Here is an 18256-nt window from a genome sequence, read left to right on the forward strand (position 1 = left end):
TCCAGCCCGTTTGTCCAGAACGTCCAGTTTGATTAGTGAGGTGTGACCTCTGACCTCTGGTCCTCTAAAACTCAGTCTGGGTTCAGTTGAAGTGGTTCAGTTTGAATGTGAACGCCAAGTGGACCAGAGACCGCTCCAAATGCAGGAAGTGGACTACAGCACAGGGCATTCTGGGTAAATACAACCAAAGCTAGCGTGCTAGCCTAACGTTAGCAGCAGAAATGGCTCCTGGTCTTCAGCCAAAGACTAAAGAGAAAAATCTGACGCCTCCATCTTGTTTCCATCTGGTGAAGAAGGAAGTTGCTCTCAGTGACTTCAGAGGTTTTTGTGTCGTTTCCTTCAGTGGTTCTTGGTGCAGCGCCCCCACAGGCCAGGAGGGGAACAGGTTGGTTTGGGTCAGAACCACAGCAGCTGGAGGTGGAGCAGATGATGGAGTTCTGGTTCCAGTAGAACCGGGTCGACCAGACCATCAGGGGGAAAACATCCTGAAAAGCTTTAAAGACTCTGGATGGAAACTCAGCCTGTTAGTTGATGCTTTATTCACAGCTCTGTCAGCTGCTTCGGTAACTGCCTCTAATTCGGTTCATTCCTGGTTCTCATCTGGACCCAGATCCGATCATTTCTGACCGGTTTTTTCCAGCTCTAGAGACTAAAACAAGTTTTTATTTTTGTATCTGGACCAAACTGATGTTTTTCCTCCTTCAGTGATTTTGTTTTTCCAGGCGATGGTCGTCTCTGTGGTTCCTTCCTCCATAAAGCAGCTCTGATGCTTTGTTTTCTCCACTTTATTTGATTTCTGCTCCGTCTGCAGCTCATTTGGATCTGATTAGTGTGTTACTCAGCAGACCGGCGGGTCATCGCTGATGAATGTGAACAACAGAAAATCAGCCGATTGTTTTCAGTCTTTTTATTTTTCTCTTGTTAGACTAAAACCCTGATCTGCAGAAGTTTCTTAATGTTTGAGTAGAAACCGTCTGAAAAAGCTTCAGACTTTCTCTCAAAGTTCATCTCCAGGTTCTTTTCTCCGTTTTGGTTTAATGATCGAACCTGAAACAGAGAAGAAGAAACAAATTAGAGCTGCAGATGTTTTGCATGAACTACGTCGTCTCTATTCAAATCTCCTGTGAGTGCATGAACAGAGTTCAACTCGACCAGCCTTAAACAGATGAGATCATCACAGCAGAGTGTGTGTGTGTGTGTGTGTGTGTGTGTGTGAGAGAGAGAGAGAGAGAGCCAGCTGACAGATAAAATATGTTTTTCTTCGACAGCAGCTGCAGAATTCATCAGGTCTGAAACCTGCTGCACATTTTCTGTTTGCATGTTGAGCAGAAGTAGGTCAGCAGGCAGCGTCCTCCGTCCGACGGTCGCTAACGTCCGACGGTCGCTAACGTCTCTGTGTTTTCTACTTTTAACTTTTTATATTATTATTATTATTATTAAAATGAGAGATCCTGAAGTAAACATCAGTTTTTGTTAAAAGCTTGAGTTTGCTCTGTCCGTCCTGCTGCTGCTGTTTGGGGTCAGAGGTCGTTTTCCAGCTGAGCCTCCAGGTGGAGGAGGAAGCAGGATTTCCACGCCGTTCAGGGATTCATCAGGAACTTTTATGATCCGTATTGTTCAGAACCAAAGGAAGAAAACAAGGAGATTCAAAATGCAGCTGCTGCTTGGGGAAAAAGCAGACTGGCCCTTTAAATATCTAATGTTTTATACAGATGATATTAAACAGATTCTTCTGATCATTTATTGCTATTAGACAATAATTGATTATTGCTATTAAACAGTCGATATTTGCATCATTTCAAACCAGCAGGTCTGGATTCATGATGAGGTTTTATTTTCCTGATAAATAATTCATCATCATATTAGTTTCACATTTTGCTGCTTCCTGATTGGCTCTCTGGTTTTCCTCCGATGTGACGCCGGCGTCCATTTTAACTGGGACCGGCTGTTTCTCACTGGGAGGCGGGATGACGCCATCAGAAACCCAACATCAGCTCTGGCTCGGCACCAGATGACGACGACGATGAAGTGAAACATCTGCATGTTCATCCATGAAGACGAGGCTTAAAATGCCAGTTTCCTCCAACTGGAGCAGATGATTCCCAGTGTAACCAGTTAGAGCCTCCAGCAGAGCCAAACCGGAGGAAACAGCTTCACTGGTTTAGTTTCAGCAGAATAAAAATCTGAGGATTTTCTCTGAAATCTGCTGGCAGCAGTTCCAGGCTGACGGACTGGAAAAATAATAACAGTAAAATCAATAATCATAATAGTAATTTATTAGACAAGGAAAAAATTATTAGTGTGTCACATTTCAGTATGAAGGCATTTCAAAAACAAGCATTTCATTTTGATGATCACAATGATCAATACATGATCGAATATATTGGTTAATGTTCCAGTTATTGTGGTTCAACAGCAACTCAACTGATGGATTTTTAGCCTTGATTTAAAGGAATAATAATAATAAATCGCTATAATCAATACCCACCACTGATGATTATTGCTGTTTAATGTTGATAAAATTGCTTGTTTTATTATCAATAATAAAAAATGTAGGAGCTATTTCTCAATTTTCACTTAAATCTTAAAATTTAGATTATTTAGTTTACTTTTATTTTTTGCTTATTTTCTAGTTGATTTATAATTAGAATTTTTTGTTTCATTTGTTATTTAAAATATGTTCTTTGGTTAGTAATAAATAGGTTAGTTTTAGGCAGATCATTATGGGCGGGCTGGTCAGATGGGTTTTTACCAGCCATCAGTCACCAGTCAGTCACCAGTCAGTCACCAGTCAGTAACCAGTCAGTCACCAGTCAGTCACCAGTCTAACAGTCAGTCACCAGTCAGTCACCAGTCAGTCACCAGTCAGTCACCAGTCAGTCACCAGTCTAACAGTCAGTCACCAGTCAGTCACCAGTCTAACAGTCAGTCACCAGTCAGTCACCAGTCTAACAGTCAGTCACCAGTCAGTCACCAGTCTAACAGTCAGTCACCAGTCAGTCACCAGTCTAACAGTCAGTCACCAGTCTAACAGTCAGTCACCAGTCTAACAGTCAGTCACCAATCAGTAACCAGTCAGTAACCAGTCAGTCACCAGTTGCAGGAACCACAGCAGGACAACCAGCAGAATCCTGTAACTTGTTTTGCCTTAATATAATAAAACAAACAAAGAAAGAACTGAATTTTGACTCTTTGATCTTTTTGGACTGTTTAAGCCAGTAAATATAAAAATTAAATTTAAATATAAATGTCTTTTTCAGTCATAATTTGGAAAGACTAGAATATATTTTTAAACATTTCCAGAATCGTTAGCCTGCAGGTTTAATGAAACTTCAAATCCAAAATGGCTGCCATCAAAACATCTGTCAGAACCGCGGCGTCTGGTACCAGTGAAGCAGGTTGGAGGAAAGTCTTTGTTCTGGAATGACCCGGTTTGGCGTTAAGCTCAGGTACTGATGTTAAAACCCGGTTTGGTTTCTTTGTTCCTCTGTTTCTGCAGAAGCTGATAAAATCTCCGGCTGCTGGAAACTTACAGAGAAACACGGATATTTAACGTCTTCCTGCAGCCATCGGGTCAGAACATGTTTGCTGTAAAAACAAAACCAGGAGGCGGCGCAGCACCTGCTCACCGTTAACGAGTATAAACCAGGAAACCGGGCTTTGACTGGGACGTTCTCTGGTCTTCAGTGTCCGGCGCGGTGGTGGAGGGATGATGCTGTGGGCTGAACCCGTCTGGAAACAGGAAACCATCCGTCCACCGGCTGGAACTGTGACCCAGAATAACGCTGTAATAGAAAAGAGTCAGGGTGTTGCAGTGGTCTAGTCAAAGTCCAGACCCTGCTCTGATGATGAAAGTTCTGAAATTGGCAAGAAAAGAAAATCTGTTTCGCAATTAAAGGCATAAAAATACAATATTAAGTATGATATTTTCTGACATCTGGATATTTTCCACAGTTTTCCGGGATCAGAACATTTCCTCCCTCTGATTAATCTATAAATCATATTTATTTAGAGATATTTTATATGTTAGCAGATTTTTCATCTTCACTCTGGATTTTCTTGCAACAAAGTTTTGCGTCTGATAGCCGTTTAATTGTTTCTGTGAATGAATCTGATTGGTCTGGACTCGGTTTGAGTCGGATCTCGGCTCGGAGCGTTTTTGGGTTTTCGTCTTCCTGACTCTTCGTCATCCGTCCATCGGCTCTCTGGAGGCTGACCGCCATGTTTGTTTCTTCTTCTTGTGTTTGTTTTGTGGTTCAGGCCAGGCGCAGGCCGAGCTGAACGACTTCGCTCCATACTACAGGAAGCAGTTCTCGGTGGCCCGGTTCGCCCAGGTGGAGGACGAACTGGAACAGAACCAACAGCAGATCACTCAGCTGCTCAAGCAGAAGGTAACGACGCCTCGCCCGGCGTCGCCATGGAGACCGTCGGCACTCAGATGGACGCTAATGGATGTTAATGTTCCTCTGAGAAGCAGGTCGATGAATAAATGATGACCTGAGGGTCGGCATCAGCCAGGATAAGGGCTGGCCTTTGACTAGACCACTCTAACATATTGATTCTAGATTGATTGGGTGATTGAAGACGGGCAGATTCACTATTAAAGCAAAACCAGCCCAGGCCATCACACCACATGACCTTATGACCTTTCCTAGATTCATATAAAACCTGATTTTAATATCTACATAAAAATGACAAAAAAAAAAAATGAAATCATGAAATCTAGTTTAAATGCTGACATTTAAATTTAGCATAATAATTTACATATTCTATATTGTCCTTAGATATTATAATTATGTTTATGTCCTACTCTTTAATGTACATGTTTTATTTTGTTACTATGTTTCCTGTTTGAAAAAAAAGAGAACATGAGGACAGGAAACAGAATTGCTAAGTAAACAGTCTCCCTTCAAAATAAGAGCATGAATATAAATATCTAACTACTTGAATTCTTAACAGTTGAGAACAAAGAGCCTCAGTTTATTCAACTGGATGTTTACAAGACAGCCAACAAAATTATCGCTTATGAATTTATACAGAAATATTAACTTAGGAGAAGCTAAGTGCGCTAAGCGTTTTCAGCGTTAGCATCCGGTCCTCTTCATGGCTTCATTGGGGCCTGCCCATAGCAATGCATAGGGATGTAATCCCTATGCATTGCATGGCAGGCACCTATTGTTCTACACCTCAAAATAACTGCCGCTTCCTACTACCGTTAATGCGGCTCGTACCGCTGCATGCCCCCTCACAATATATATATCAAAACGTGAGGCTCAATCCCGTGAGGGGAGCTATTACTGTTGTTGGCATTTCGAGTAACTGTGGCGACATAATTAACAAAAAACGAGCCAAATTTAACTCAAAACAAAAGTCTAACTGACACAAAACAGTGTCAGTTAGACTCAAAATAGACATAGAATTTAGTCTGCCTCTCTGAACTGCTCTTTAGAACTACAATGACTGAAGGTTAGAACTACAACATGGCGGACACTGAGTGCCTACAAAAGAGGTCTGAGCTGAATGTCAGAACTACAAACATGGAGGAACTGTCAGTTACTACAGAGGAGGACTGAGCTGGCCTTTAGAACTACTTGTGTTTTGGGCTTTTTATAACTGGTTTTACCCAACCATTGTTACACATGATATTAGTTTAGCTCTTTGAAATGAAGCATACTGAAAATTTCAAAATAAAAGCCTTGAATATTTTTACATCAGATAATTGCTCTTTTTGGCTTTATGTGACTTTTTTATCCAAAGCACTGTTACACATGGGATTAGTGTGGCAATTTAAAATTAAGCTTAACAAAAATTTCAAAATAAAAGCCTTGACAATTTTTACATCAGATAATTGCTCTTTTGAGCATTATATAACTGATTTAACCCAGCAATTGTTACACATGGGATTAGTTTGGCACTTTGAAATGAAGCTTAACAAAAATTTCAAAATAAAAGCCTTGAGAAATCTTACATTAGGTAATTGCTCTTTTGAGCAATAAATAACTGATTTAACCCAATGACTATTAGACATGGGATTAGTTTGGACCTTTGAAATTAAGCTTAACAAAAATTTCAAAATAAAAGCCTCAACATGCCCCTGAGGTTAGTGCACCGCCTGTGGCGGTGCAATAATATTATTCTGCATTATCTTTTTCTCTCAGGTCAGGGAACTGCCTTGCGCAGCAAGGCAGTTCATTAGCATTAGCATTTTAGCTTATATAAGCTATTAGCTATTTATTTGACTTATTAGCCATGTTTAGTCTACTGAATGGAGTAATACCATTATAGAAAACATCCCAGTGATGTCCCACATGCTACTGACAGCAATCATGCTAACATTAGCATTTTTGCTAATTTTAGCTGATACACTTACTTTATCATACTGAATGGTGCAAGTCAATGTTAGTAAACATTCTTGTCATTGTATTCATATGATTGCAGCTTTCTTTAGCATTGATGCTAATTTGTAGCATCAGAACGCTGGGTCCAAACCGACGGGCACACTTTGGCAGGCCCCGGTTAAATTTCTTCAGGAATTTTCTAGTTCTCCTTTATAACTGTTTCTACCATCAGGAGGCGCCAGAGGAAGCCATCGTCCTCTACGAAGACGCCGTGTGGTACTTTGATGAAAACAGGAAGTGGAGGGAGCGGTACGTTGTGGTGAGAGCGAACTACTGCCTGGAGTGTCATGAAAGCCTGCAGGTGGGTGAAAAACTGCTCTGGTACCAACCTGCTGCGCCGGAAGGTTCTGCTCATAACCCGGTTCTGGTTCTGCTGTCAGTCTTATGTTAAAGGAGCCAACGCATTTTACAAGCTGCTGCCTACAGGGGGCACTGTTCTGACCACAGAGGAGACGTACATGGAGATGGTGGACAAATGCTACCCTGATGACAGCAGTGAGTAGAAAAACTCATCAGACGCTGCTGTTTGTTCAGGTTGCTCTGTTCCCCCATATGGGTCCCATATTTATGCTATTCCTTTAGCTTGGTGGCAATTAGCCATTAGCTTGGAGTTTTACAGAAAACTGTTTGGTGGAGAAACTTTTCTTCAGACCAGACTCTAAACTGACCAAGTGCAAGGAGAATTACAAGTTTTGAGAAGAAAGATATGAAATCCTGCTTTTAAAATAAAAATGTAAGCAAAAGTATTTTGAGAACCAAACATATGAAGTCCTGCTTTCAGACTGAACATGTGTGCTCTTGGGTTATGGCAGGAAAATTCCTCCATATAGGTTCAGCTGAAGCGAACTCTGGTTCAGTTTGAATGTGAACGCTAAGCTCACTTACGCCTGCTTCAAAAACAGGAAGTGGACTACAGCGCAGGGCATTCTGGGTAAATACAACCAAAGCTAACATGCTAGCCTAGCACTAGCAGCAGAAATGGCTCCTGGTCTTCAGCCAAAGACTAAAGAGAAATCCTCCAACACTAAAATCCTCCATCTTGTTTCCATCTGGTGAAGAAGGAAGTTGCTCTCAGTGTCTTCAGAGGTTTTTGTGTCGTTTCCTTCAGTGGTTCTTGGTGCAGCGCCCCCACAGGCCAGGAGGGGAACAGGTTGGTTTGGGTCAGAACCACAGCAGCTGGAGGTGGAGCAGATGGTGAAGTTCTGGTTCCAGTAGAACCGGATCTACTTGGTCTTTACAATAAAAAACTCGTTTTGAGAGCAACAGAAACCTCCAGACATGTTTTGATTGTGAAGGTCTGAGAACCTCAGCTGAACTGTTTGTGCCTCAGGGATGTTTTCTGGGCCTCTCTTCCTTTATGTCCATGATTCCTTTAGGCCAGCTCATCCCCCATCAGGATGATGAGGATTATTTCTATGACACTCGGATGTCAGACAGCCTTGGTTATTATTCCATTTTGAAACAATCTTCTATGATTTGTTGGTAAATTATGAACCTTTTGACCCTTTAATCCTCAAAACGATCAAATATTGAAGCTTTTTGGATTTCGTTCTCGTCTCCATACCTTCGTCTCAGTGAGATCAGCGCTGCTTTGTTATCAGGATCAGGTGAGCTCCAGTTTTCTGCTCCATCATTAGTCAGTTTTACTGGAAGCTGAAACAGTTTAATGTGTTCTAACCTGCCTGGTTGACCTTTGACCCCCTGCTGCTTGCCTGATCCAGTCTCTGCGTTAAAGCTGACTCAGTGACAGTTTGTCTCACTCAGCAGGAATCGATGATGCAACAATCTCTGCTCTGAAAACAAACCGGCTGCTGGATTCCTTCAGGTTTTCTTTTGACTTCACTCAGGCTTTGCAGCTGAGTTTGGATTGAACCTTTAATCAGTCAGAGATCCTGTTGCTGGTATCTGGAGGTCAACCTGCAGCATCACACCGAACAGAGAAGAAACTTAGTTCTGTGGAAAAACAGAACTTAGTTTTCATTGTTTGCATATTTAACGTAAACATTGGTTATAAATGGATGATGCAGGATGAACTATGAGAAATGGATTTGATGTTTGTGTTCAGCTCATCCTCTGCAGATCATGATTATTACTATTATTATTATTACTAATATTATTATTATTACTATTATTATTACAATTGTTATTATTACTATTATTATTATTGTTATTATTACTATTATTATGACTATTATTGTTATTATTATTGCTATTATTATTATTACTAATATTATTATTATTATTATTACAATTGTTATTATTACTAATATTATTATTATTATTATTATTACTATTATTATTACTATTATTATTACTACTATTTTGTCTTCCACTATTTTTCTGGCTACTGCTGATTCTTCTCCTATTACTGTTTTTTGTACTAAACTATTTATTTTTTATTTCTTTCTTTACTTCCTCTCCTCCAACTCATTTTTAGCAGCAGTATTTCTTCTTCTACTACCATTTTTTCACTGCTGCTACTTAAAGGTCAAATAGTTTTTATTTTCCTGAGATCGACTCGACTATAAACATCAAACACCTGATGGAGGAAAAACTTCCAACAACAAATATGATTCTGAAAGGATTATTAATCATCCTCTGAGTTAGAAACATTAAATAATCTGCTGCTGCTGTTTAACCGATGGTAAATATTGTAATCCCAAGAAAAGATAAAGACCCAGAACATTGTTCGTCATATCGACCAATCAGCATGCATGAAGATTTTATCCAAGATTTTGGCCACTAGATTGGAAAATGTAGTCTCTAACATAGTCAATATAGACCAACCCGGCTTTATAAAGGAGCGTCTGTCATCAAATAACACTAGACGACTTATCAATATCATTCTACACCTTAACCAGACACAAATACCAGCATCATTGTCTCAATGGAGGCTGAAAAGGCCTTTGACCGTGTCGAACTGGAGTTTATGTTTAAAGTGCTTAGAAGATTTGGACTTGGAGAAAATGTAATAAATTGGGTAAAACTTCTTTATAAAAAGTCCACAGCATCGACAAATGGCCTCCTATCTGCTCCCTTTGGACTCGGTAGGGGACGGCGCAGGGACGCCCTCTTTCTCCTTTTCTATTTGGCTATTGAGCCGCAATTAGACAAAGCAGTTATATTAAAGGTTTGTTAAGAGAAAAAAAAAGTTTATAAAATATTATTATACGCTGATGATATACTTTTAACTTTGACAGACCCTGTGAAATCTATCCCGGCTCTAATTGACTGTGTCAACAAATTTGGTAAGATATCTGGGTTTAAGGTAAATTATGGAAAATCAGAAATAATGTCTTTAAATGCCTCTGACCAGGGAGAACCAACTTTCATCAAGCCATTTCGATGGGTTACTACAGGATTAAAATATCTAGGAATACACATCACACCTAGAACTAACCAGCTGTACTCTGAAAACATCAATCCTATCATTATTCATATTAAGGAGAAGTTGGTGAGATGGAAGAAGCTCCCATATCCTTTCTGGGGAGAGTTAACCTCATTAAGATGATAATTCTCCCTAAGTTCATTTATCCAGTGTCTATGCTGTTTTTGTTTATTGACTCTAAAGATTTAGCTGGAATCAATAAAGCAATATCAGAATTTATTTGGGCAGGCAGGAAACCTAAAATTAAAATTGAGGTCTTACAATTTCCCAGAACTTTGGGTGGATGGTTGAGGTTGAGAACTATGTACTGGCTATACATGCAAGGATTATCTCACTGTGGGCCCAAAAACACGCTGATCTGGCCTGAGATCGAGGAAAGTGTTTGTAAACCTTGTCGCCCTATAAATATGTTAAATAAAACCGAGAACTCCCACTCATTGTCAGAGATAACTTTCTAATTACTAATACTATTAAGGTGTGGGGCATTCTGAGGAAAATGTTTGGTCAGAATAAAAAAATTCATCTCTGACAACATTGGTAAACAACCCAGATCTGACAGTAGAGGGCGCTGGACCTGATCTCCGGTCTTGGCAAGATGCTGGTATTACCAGGTACAGGATCTATGGAATAATGGAAAATTCAAGACATTTGAGGATTTAAGGACACAATATAACATTGTCTCCAGGGACCTTTATAAATATCTTCAGCTAAGGCATTACGTTAAAGCAAAAACATAATGTTCCCAGGGGATTATTATTTACTTGAAAAAATGATTCTTGATTGTCATAAACATGGGAGATTTGTGTCAAGATTCTACGCTGAATTATAATCCCTAAAGAAAAATAATAATATGGAGAATTTAAGATCAACCTGGAACATAACTCTGAAAAGTCCAATTGATCCAGAACCATGGGAAGACATTTTAACTTTGCCTTCCAGAATCTCGGTATGTAACCAATATAAAGAAATGCAATATAATATTTTACATAATGTATATATATCTCCATATATATATATAGCAAGTACACACCAGGAAGTTCTCCTAATTGTCCCAAATGTAAAGTAATCACAGGGACCAGAATTCACTGTTTCTGGGAGAGTAAAACTGGAGTCATTCTGGTGAGCAGCATGCTGAGAAACCAGCTCCGCTATAGGAAACAAACATTCTCCCAGTCCGGTCCTGTGTCTCCTTGGGTTCATTCCCAGTCATCTGGATTCTCACAAACAGGCTGTGCAATTCCTGTTGATGTTGGCCAGAAAATTGATAAAGTTTAAATGGGTTGGTTGTGATGCCCCGTCGATCCAGCCATGGAAAAACTTACTTTCTGAAGTTATTGTATTAGAAAGATTGAGATATTGTATGAATGGGAAATTCTCTGCTTTTAAAAAAAGATGGGAACGTATTCTTGAATACTTCAAAATTAAAAAACCAGTAATGTGAATCCGAATGATGTTTAAGTTTAAGAATAAATTGTATTTTTTGCCTCCAGTTTTGTTTTCTGTATCAGTGCTGTTTAAGTTTTGTCCTGTTATTGTTCTTTCCTTTTCTCTTTTTGTATAAATGTTCAAAATACCTAATAAACATAATATATATATATAAAAAAACATTAAATAACCCACTGCTGTTGTTTAACCGACAGAAACAGGAAGTGATTAATCAGTTCTGTTGAAGCTGGACCAATCAGAGGAGTCTCTGCTCGGTCCAACCTGGAGTTTTTCCTTCTGTTTCAGACGTGAAGGAGGAATTCGCTCCTCCTCTGTCGGGGATGCCGGGGCAGTTCCCGGTCTACCTGCGCCTGCCCTACAGGAGGGATTCCTACTTCTGCTTCAAGCAGGAGGCCAAGCAGGCCGCCTTCATCTCCTTCCTGTCGGACTGCATCAAGCACCAGAACCAAGGTGGGAAACGGCGCTTCGGTCCCGCTGCTCCTCCCTGAGCAGGAAGAGTTTAAACTTCCTGATGATCAGATGAGAACCAGACATTTAGCTGCTGCAGAAAAACGAGAGGAGTTTTATCTCCCTGTTTGCTGCGCAGCATCACAGCTGAAGGTTGACTAGCTTCCTTCGGTTGCCATGGTGACAGGCTCGCCCGAGCACCTCGGGAACCTGCAGATGATGCAGATCGCGGAGGCTGATGAATGAGCCGACAGACCGATCCTGAACTCTGCTGCGTTTCCGCCAGACTTCCAGAAGAAGAAGACGTGTGAAGTCCAGGCGTTCCTGAAGGCCATCCAGCTGCTCCGCCAGGACCGGGGCCAGTACGAGGCCTGGGGCATGCTGATCGGCAGCGACGTGCGGGTAGGTCTGCGGCGTCACGGCGGCGAGGCGCTCAGATCTCCTTCGTCTGAGTTTAGAAGAAAAATGCTCTGTACTGAGATCATCTTGATGGCGGCTCTGAACTTCTTAGTGTCGCTTTTTAAATCATAATTCTGAGCAAACAAAAAGTTCCTCAAGGTTTTGTTCTTGAGATGCTTTCACTCAACATCTATAAGCTTCCACTGACTGCACTGCAAAAACAATAAATCTTACCAAGTAGTTCTGGTCCAGTTCCAGTTCCACTGACAGATAAAGGAAGAATTTCATATTATAAGTGAAATAATCTGCCAATTGAAATGGAACCTTTTCATCAATATTAAGGAATTATTAACAAGCCTCTAATTCTTGCTAAAAAGTCACTTTAATAAGGTAGTTTAGTCTTATTTTCAGTGTATTAAGATATTTGCTCTAGAATTGAGACCAGACAGTTTATGAAGATGAACTTTGTTCTCACTAATGATTCACCACTTCAGCTCCAAATGATCCATCAGTGGATCGGACTTCCTGCAGCTTTTCACAATAAAACACAGGTCTTTGTTTTTGGTCCCAAAATGGAAACGATGGAGGTCAGGACTAAATGAGGAGTGAAACCCGGATCAGGGAGGTTGAATCTGCTGACTCCCTCCGTAAAAATCTGTTAAAATGTTTCACGTCTCAACAGGAAACAGAAAAACTGCTGCGTCTTTCCATTTTCAGCAGAAAGTGTCACATTCCTGCCAAAAACCCCGAGGAGCTCAGGAAGCAACCAGAGCAGCAGAGTTAAGAATCCAGAGAGAAATGCCTCTGACCACAGGCGATTCCAGTTATTCTCTGGTCCTTGAACGCAGCACGATGCATCTGACTGCATCGTTCTTCTGAGTTAAAGTTGAATTTCATGAGATGAATTTGGCCTTGAACACTGCAGACGGTGTGTGTGTGTGTGATTTACGGCTCAGCGTGCTGCGTTCAGGGACAGAGTTAAACATTTTCTGCCTTAATAAACACGCTCCTCACTGTTTTTGGCAGAAATGTGACTCCATACCAGCAGGTTACCATCCTGCTGAAAATCAGTCGGTTGTTCCAAAAGGTCACTGGAACACCAGAACCAGATGGTCCAATCTGCACCATGTGGACCGCTCAGGTGGTCACCAGGACCAGAACCAGAACCAGAACCAGGACCAGAACCAGGACCAGAACTAGGCAGCGTTTGGTTCTGGAACAAACTGCCTGAATATAGATATAGATAGCATTTATTGTCATTGAACAGAATTCAACGAAATTTCCATTGCAGCTCCCGTGCAAAAGGTCAAATATATACAGTATAAATAAGCAAACACACAATAATAATAATAACAATATATACAACTAAATTAACTAAAGGCACTCAACCACACCAAGAAGTAGACATCAGAACAGGAAACGTTTCCAGCGTTTCCATTGGCTGCAGCTGCTTTTCCTGATATTCATCTTCACCCAGCAGATGTTTTGTAAAGTCATCAAATTGGTTTAATTTTCCAGATGGCCTGTTTTTCAGGACCGGTTCTGGTCCTGTTCTGCGTCTGCAGGAAGTTTTCAGGTTTGCGTTTGAATCCCGGAGCAGAGCGGTTCTGTTCCAGCTGCGTTTTCCTCTGGATCCGGCAGGAACTGCCCAGCCGCCGCTCCATTGTGCTGCTGTTGTTTCAGGAAGCTGAGCTCACCGCAGCTTCAGCGTTAACGCACGCTTCCTGTTGCTAATGAACCCAGCAGCTCAGCGTTGCTGCATCAGGCTCTGCTTTAGTCAGAGCTGAGTAATGACTGGGATGACTGGGATGACTGGGAGTCACTCCACACCTGCAGAGTCATGCACCACATCTGAACACTGAACCATTGTTTAGAAAGTACGTTACATTTTTCACTGCGTGCTCCACTTATTTTTCCAGAATGAAACAAACTGCTCCACACAGTCGCAGCTTTTAAAAGGCAACAATCAGCTGACCGTCACCCGGCTTCGGGTCGTCGGGGTCAGCTGTGTCTGTGCTTCATCATGGCGGACCGGAGCCTCAGAACCCTTTACTTTCATCAGAACGTCTCACACACTTTGGCGTCTGAGTGCATTCTATCTCTGCAGCTCTATAATCTGATAATACTGGATTACTGTTACAGTTATTATCAAAAATGACCAGCAATAATTTATTTGTTCAGCCCGTCATAAAATGCTTTGTTTTCAAAGACATATTTTAAATGTCACAAACAGAATATTTAGTTAGTTTGCTAACTAAATATTTAGTTGGCTAGTTAAATATTTAACTTCCCAGCTACATATTTAAGTAGCTAACTAAATATTTAGTTGCATCAAAGTTAGTGTGACTAGTTAGTTGAACTAAACTAATATTTAGCTTTCTGTGTTATCAAGCTGAACATTTAGTTTGGAGTTAAATATTTAGCTAGAAATGGACATTTACAAAGGAAAGAGTAATACGGTGAGATTATGACCCAGTTTTTCTCTAAACTATTGCCTTTAATTTTTGAGAAACCTTATAAACGATTCCAAAGGACGTTAGCTACTAGTGTAGCTCTGCCACTCTCCCTCTCAGCCTTTAGAAGAGAAGCTTCCAGCTGCTGTCGGTCAGTAGAAGGACCTGATCGCTTCAGCTTCATCTTAAAATCATCTAAGATGGATGAAGAGTTCTGACTCGACCCGGATGGAATCGTTTGGGTTTGATGCTCCAGATGTTGACAGCTGGACTGCATTCTGCTTTCAGGTGATGGCCAACCTGGTGATGGAGAAGCTGCTGCCGTCGCTGGGGAAGGACCTGCTGCCTCGCCTCAAAGCCAGGAAGACTGACAGGAAGAAGGCTTGGTTCATTGTGAGTCCGATCAGAACCTTTTAGAATTTCCTTCTAAAACTTGTAATCTGGGCTTGCGGTTGAAACGCTCCGACTCCTCCGCCTCCCAGACGATGGAGGCGGCCTACATCCTGGTCCAGGAGCATCTGCTGGAGGGCCTGACGGCTCTGAAGGAGGAGTGCAAGGTGTCCGTCCGGCAGCAGGAGGTTCTGATGGACATGGACCAGATCCTCAACGCCAGGCGGCAGCTGGAGGAGAAGATCCGAGGTAACCGAGCCGCCTGCAGCACCAGGCTCAGAGCTTCTGCCGGTTCTGTTCTGATGCCCGACTCTTTTCTCCAGCCAAGGTCTCTGCGCCGGCGGAGCACCTGTGCTCCGAGTCCGTCCAGCCCTACCTGGGCTCGGTTCTGGAGGAGCTGATGGAGCCGATCAGCTCCGGCTTCATGGACGGCCGGCAGCTGATGGAGACCAAGATGGACGAGGTGTGCCAGGCCGTCCTGCAGGGAGCAGACAACGACAACCTGAAACAGGTCGGTTCCTCCTGCAGGTCTGGAACTACCGGACCCCATCCGGTACCTTCACACTGTAGAACTTCACCTGTACAAGACTTGGATCTTCCAGGTTTTCTCTCCAGAGAGCTGAGCCCTGATGGGCCCAGGGTGGAGGGTCCCAAGTCCAAACCTGGTTTCAGGACGTTCATTTTCACTCAGACCCTTCATGGTCCATGAGACGCGCCGAGTCGATCTCCTGCTGCCGCTGAACCTTCAGAAAACGGCCCACTGAGCCTTAAACTTCAAAATAATGCACTCCTCTGAAGCTTTCCAAAAAACAGACAGTTGGTAGCCTAATATCGCTTTTATTTAGTCGTAAGGTCGGCGTCGTTTCATCGTAAATCTTTTGATGAGGGAGGAAGACGGCAGAGGACAGCAGCCATCAATCATAAGGACTGGCAGTTCAAGTTAACGTCATTAAATCCATAAGCACATAATGGAGAAGGTATAATCATTAGTAACCATGGAGACAATGCTCCACCATCATGTAGCCTACCATGTAGCTGGTTAGCATCGAGACATTTAAGTCTGCTTCAGTGTAAGTGGAAACGGCGTTTATGACAGAAACGACCTGATGGTGATTAACTGATGAATCAACAAACGCATCAGGAGGGAGGCGGTTCTGAGCTAGCTACAACCGCTGTCTCTGAGCTAGCTACAACCGCTGTCTCTGAGCTAGCTACAACCGCTGTCTCTGAGCTAGCTACAACCGCTGTCTCTGAGCTAGCTACAACCGCTGTCTCTGGGCTAGCTACAACCGCTGTCTCTGAGCTAGCTACAACCGCTGTCTCTGGGCTAGCTACAACCGCTGTCTCTGAGCTAGCTACAACCGCTGTCTCTAGGCTAGCTACAGACATATTAGCTCAACTTGAACAAGTAGCAGCTAAACCGGCAAAAACAACTTGGGAAAACAATGGAAGTCGCTCCATTCAACAGTCGAGTATCGCTGTTTCTGCTTAAACACCCTGAAAATTCAGACCAATCACACGACAGCTTAACTTTCAGAGGGGGCCAAACTTTCCCCAGGCGGTTGGACTAGAAGAGGCAGACGACGTGAGGCTGAGAACAAAACGTCCCTATCGTCGTCACACAACAATGAGAATCGATTTCAGCACATCGGCTGAACCATGCAGAGTCCTCCTGTCTAAATCCGTTCTTCTGTTGTTCCGCCTCCCAGGCTTTGGGTGAGATGGCGAGACCGAACCTGCTGGACTGCTGCCTGAAGATCAGCTCCCTGCAGGACAAACTGAAGCACCTGCAGGAGCGCTTTGGGTTCAGCACCATGACGGCGGTGACCCACGGCGCTCAGATCGACCTGCAGCAGGTGCGACGCTGAGCTGCCGTGTTTTAAGGTGAGTTCTGCTGGAGGTCTGATCTTCTCGCTGCTTCCAGCTGATGGAGAACGCGGCGTACACCCTGGAGCTGATGCTGCAGAAAGCCATGGAGGACAACCCGGAGACGGCCGGCGCCGTCATGGACAAGGCCAAGCACAGGATCCTGAAGGTCAGTTCAGGACACCGTCACATGTTTTCAGGCAGGATCTGGTCTGGGCTTTGACTAGATCACTGCGACACATTTATTCATTTTCTGTTGATGACCCAGTTGGGTCAGAACTTCAGCTGTTGGACAGATGGACTCACATTTAACTCTAGAAGACATCGGCCCACTCAGTGTCTTCAGGGTCCCAAAGGAGCCCACATCATCCACCCTCCACCACCGTGCTTTAAGGCTGACCTGCTGGGTCTGGTTCTGACCTGGTGGGTCTGGTTCTGTCCATCATGGTCCAACATCTCTTCCTTGTCTCGTCTGTCCAGAGGACATTGTCCCAGAGGTCTTGTCCTTTTTGTCCTTCATCCAGATTCAGCTTTTCTAACCTCAGTGCAGCTGCCATCTTGTTTCCAGAGAGAAGAGGTTTTCTCCTTAAACTCTTCCAAGCAGCCATACTGGTTCAGCGTCACAACCTTTAACCTTTAACCTTCTACCTGAGGCCTGTAGAGTTTTGGCAAGTTTTTAGTCTTGGGTTTCTGGTCATTTCTCTGAATCTGCCAGGATGCAGATCGGCGGCTGCCTGGGATGTTCTTCTCTTGGGGATCAGTTTGATGGACTTTAGATGGTTTGAAGATGACCTTTGAACTTTTCCCAGGTTGCTGGGCAGCAACCGTACTTCTCTGAACTTATTGCTGCCATCTTTTCCACCCTGGCATTGTGTTAACAGAGCTGTGTGGCCTGATGATGATTTTGTTAAATTTGCGACTTTTCCTTTAACATTCATTGGAAGCAGCGATGATGTGCTGTTGTTAGCTTTGGCTTGGCTAATATGCCCAGACTGTTCACCCACGACTTGCACTCTTACACATCTAAAGTTAACACTCCTTTGACCTCTGACCTCTTCTTCCTGCAGCAATTTGACTACGACAGCAGCACAGTGAGGAAGAGGATCTTCCAGGAAGCCCTGGTCTCCATCATGCTGCCCTTCATCAAGAAGAACCTGGTCGACTCCTGCAAACCTGTAAGTCTCCTCCAGACGCACCTGCAGCTCCGAGCCGCAGATGTCCGGTTCTGTCCTCATGCCGGTCCGGTTCTGTCCTCATGCCGGTCCGGTTCCGTGTGCCCACAGGAGCTACAGGGTCTGGAACAGACCATCTACACTGACTACGCCAACTTCATCCACGTGGAGAACGTCTATGAGAACATCCTCCTGCAAATCCTGGACAAGGAGGTCTCTAAGGGTAGGAAGCAGCACTGCACCCTCCTTCTCTTCCTCCTCCTCCACCTCCTCCTCTTCCTCCTGCTAACCTCTCGT

At 43.0% G+C, this 18256-nt stretch overlaps 1 protein-coding gene across 1 annotated transcript in view; it reads left to right on the top strand.

Annotated features, from left to right (window-relative positions):
* LOC102230304 (protein Niban-like) overlaps window positions 1-18256 on the top strand; it is a 28017-nt gene that overhangs the window by 7348 nt on the left and 2413 nt on the right. Inside the window, exons 2-14 of the mRNA XM_023338963.1 lie at window positions 4261-4391; window positions 6571-6699; window positions 6779-6893; window positions 9599-9646; window positions 11518-11682; window positions 11966-12081; window positions 14820-14924; window positions 15014-15170; window positions 15245-15432; window positions 16631-16777; window positions 16846-16956; window positions 17855-17962; window positions 18071-18182. Of these exons, the coding sequence (XP_023194731.1) occupies window positions 4261-4391; window positions 6571-6699; window positions 6779-6893; window positions 9599-9646; window positions 11518-11682; window positions 11966-12081; window positions 14820-14924; window positions 15014-15170; window positions 15245-15432; window positions 16631-16777; window positions 16846-16956; window positions 17855-17962; window positions 18071-18182 (1632 nt within the window). The remainder of the gene's footprint in view (window positions 1-4260; window positions 4392-6570; window positions 6700-6778; window positions 6894-9598; window positions 9647-11517; window positions 11683-11965; window positions 12082-14819; window positions 14925-15013; window positions 15171-15244; window positions 15433-16630; window positions 16778-16845; window positions 16957-17854; window positions 17963-18070; window positions 18183-18256) is intronic.

This window comes from Xiphophorus maculatus, chromosome 9, assembly GCF_002775205.1.
Source record: "Xiphophorus maculatus strain JP 163 A chromosome 9, X_maculatus-5.0-male, whole genome shotgun sequence".
In the NCBI taxonomy this organism is placed as follows: domain Eukaryota; kingdom Metazoa; phylum Chordata; class Actinopteri; order Cyprinodontiformes; family Poeciliidae; genus Xiphophorus; species Xiphophorus maculatus.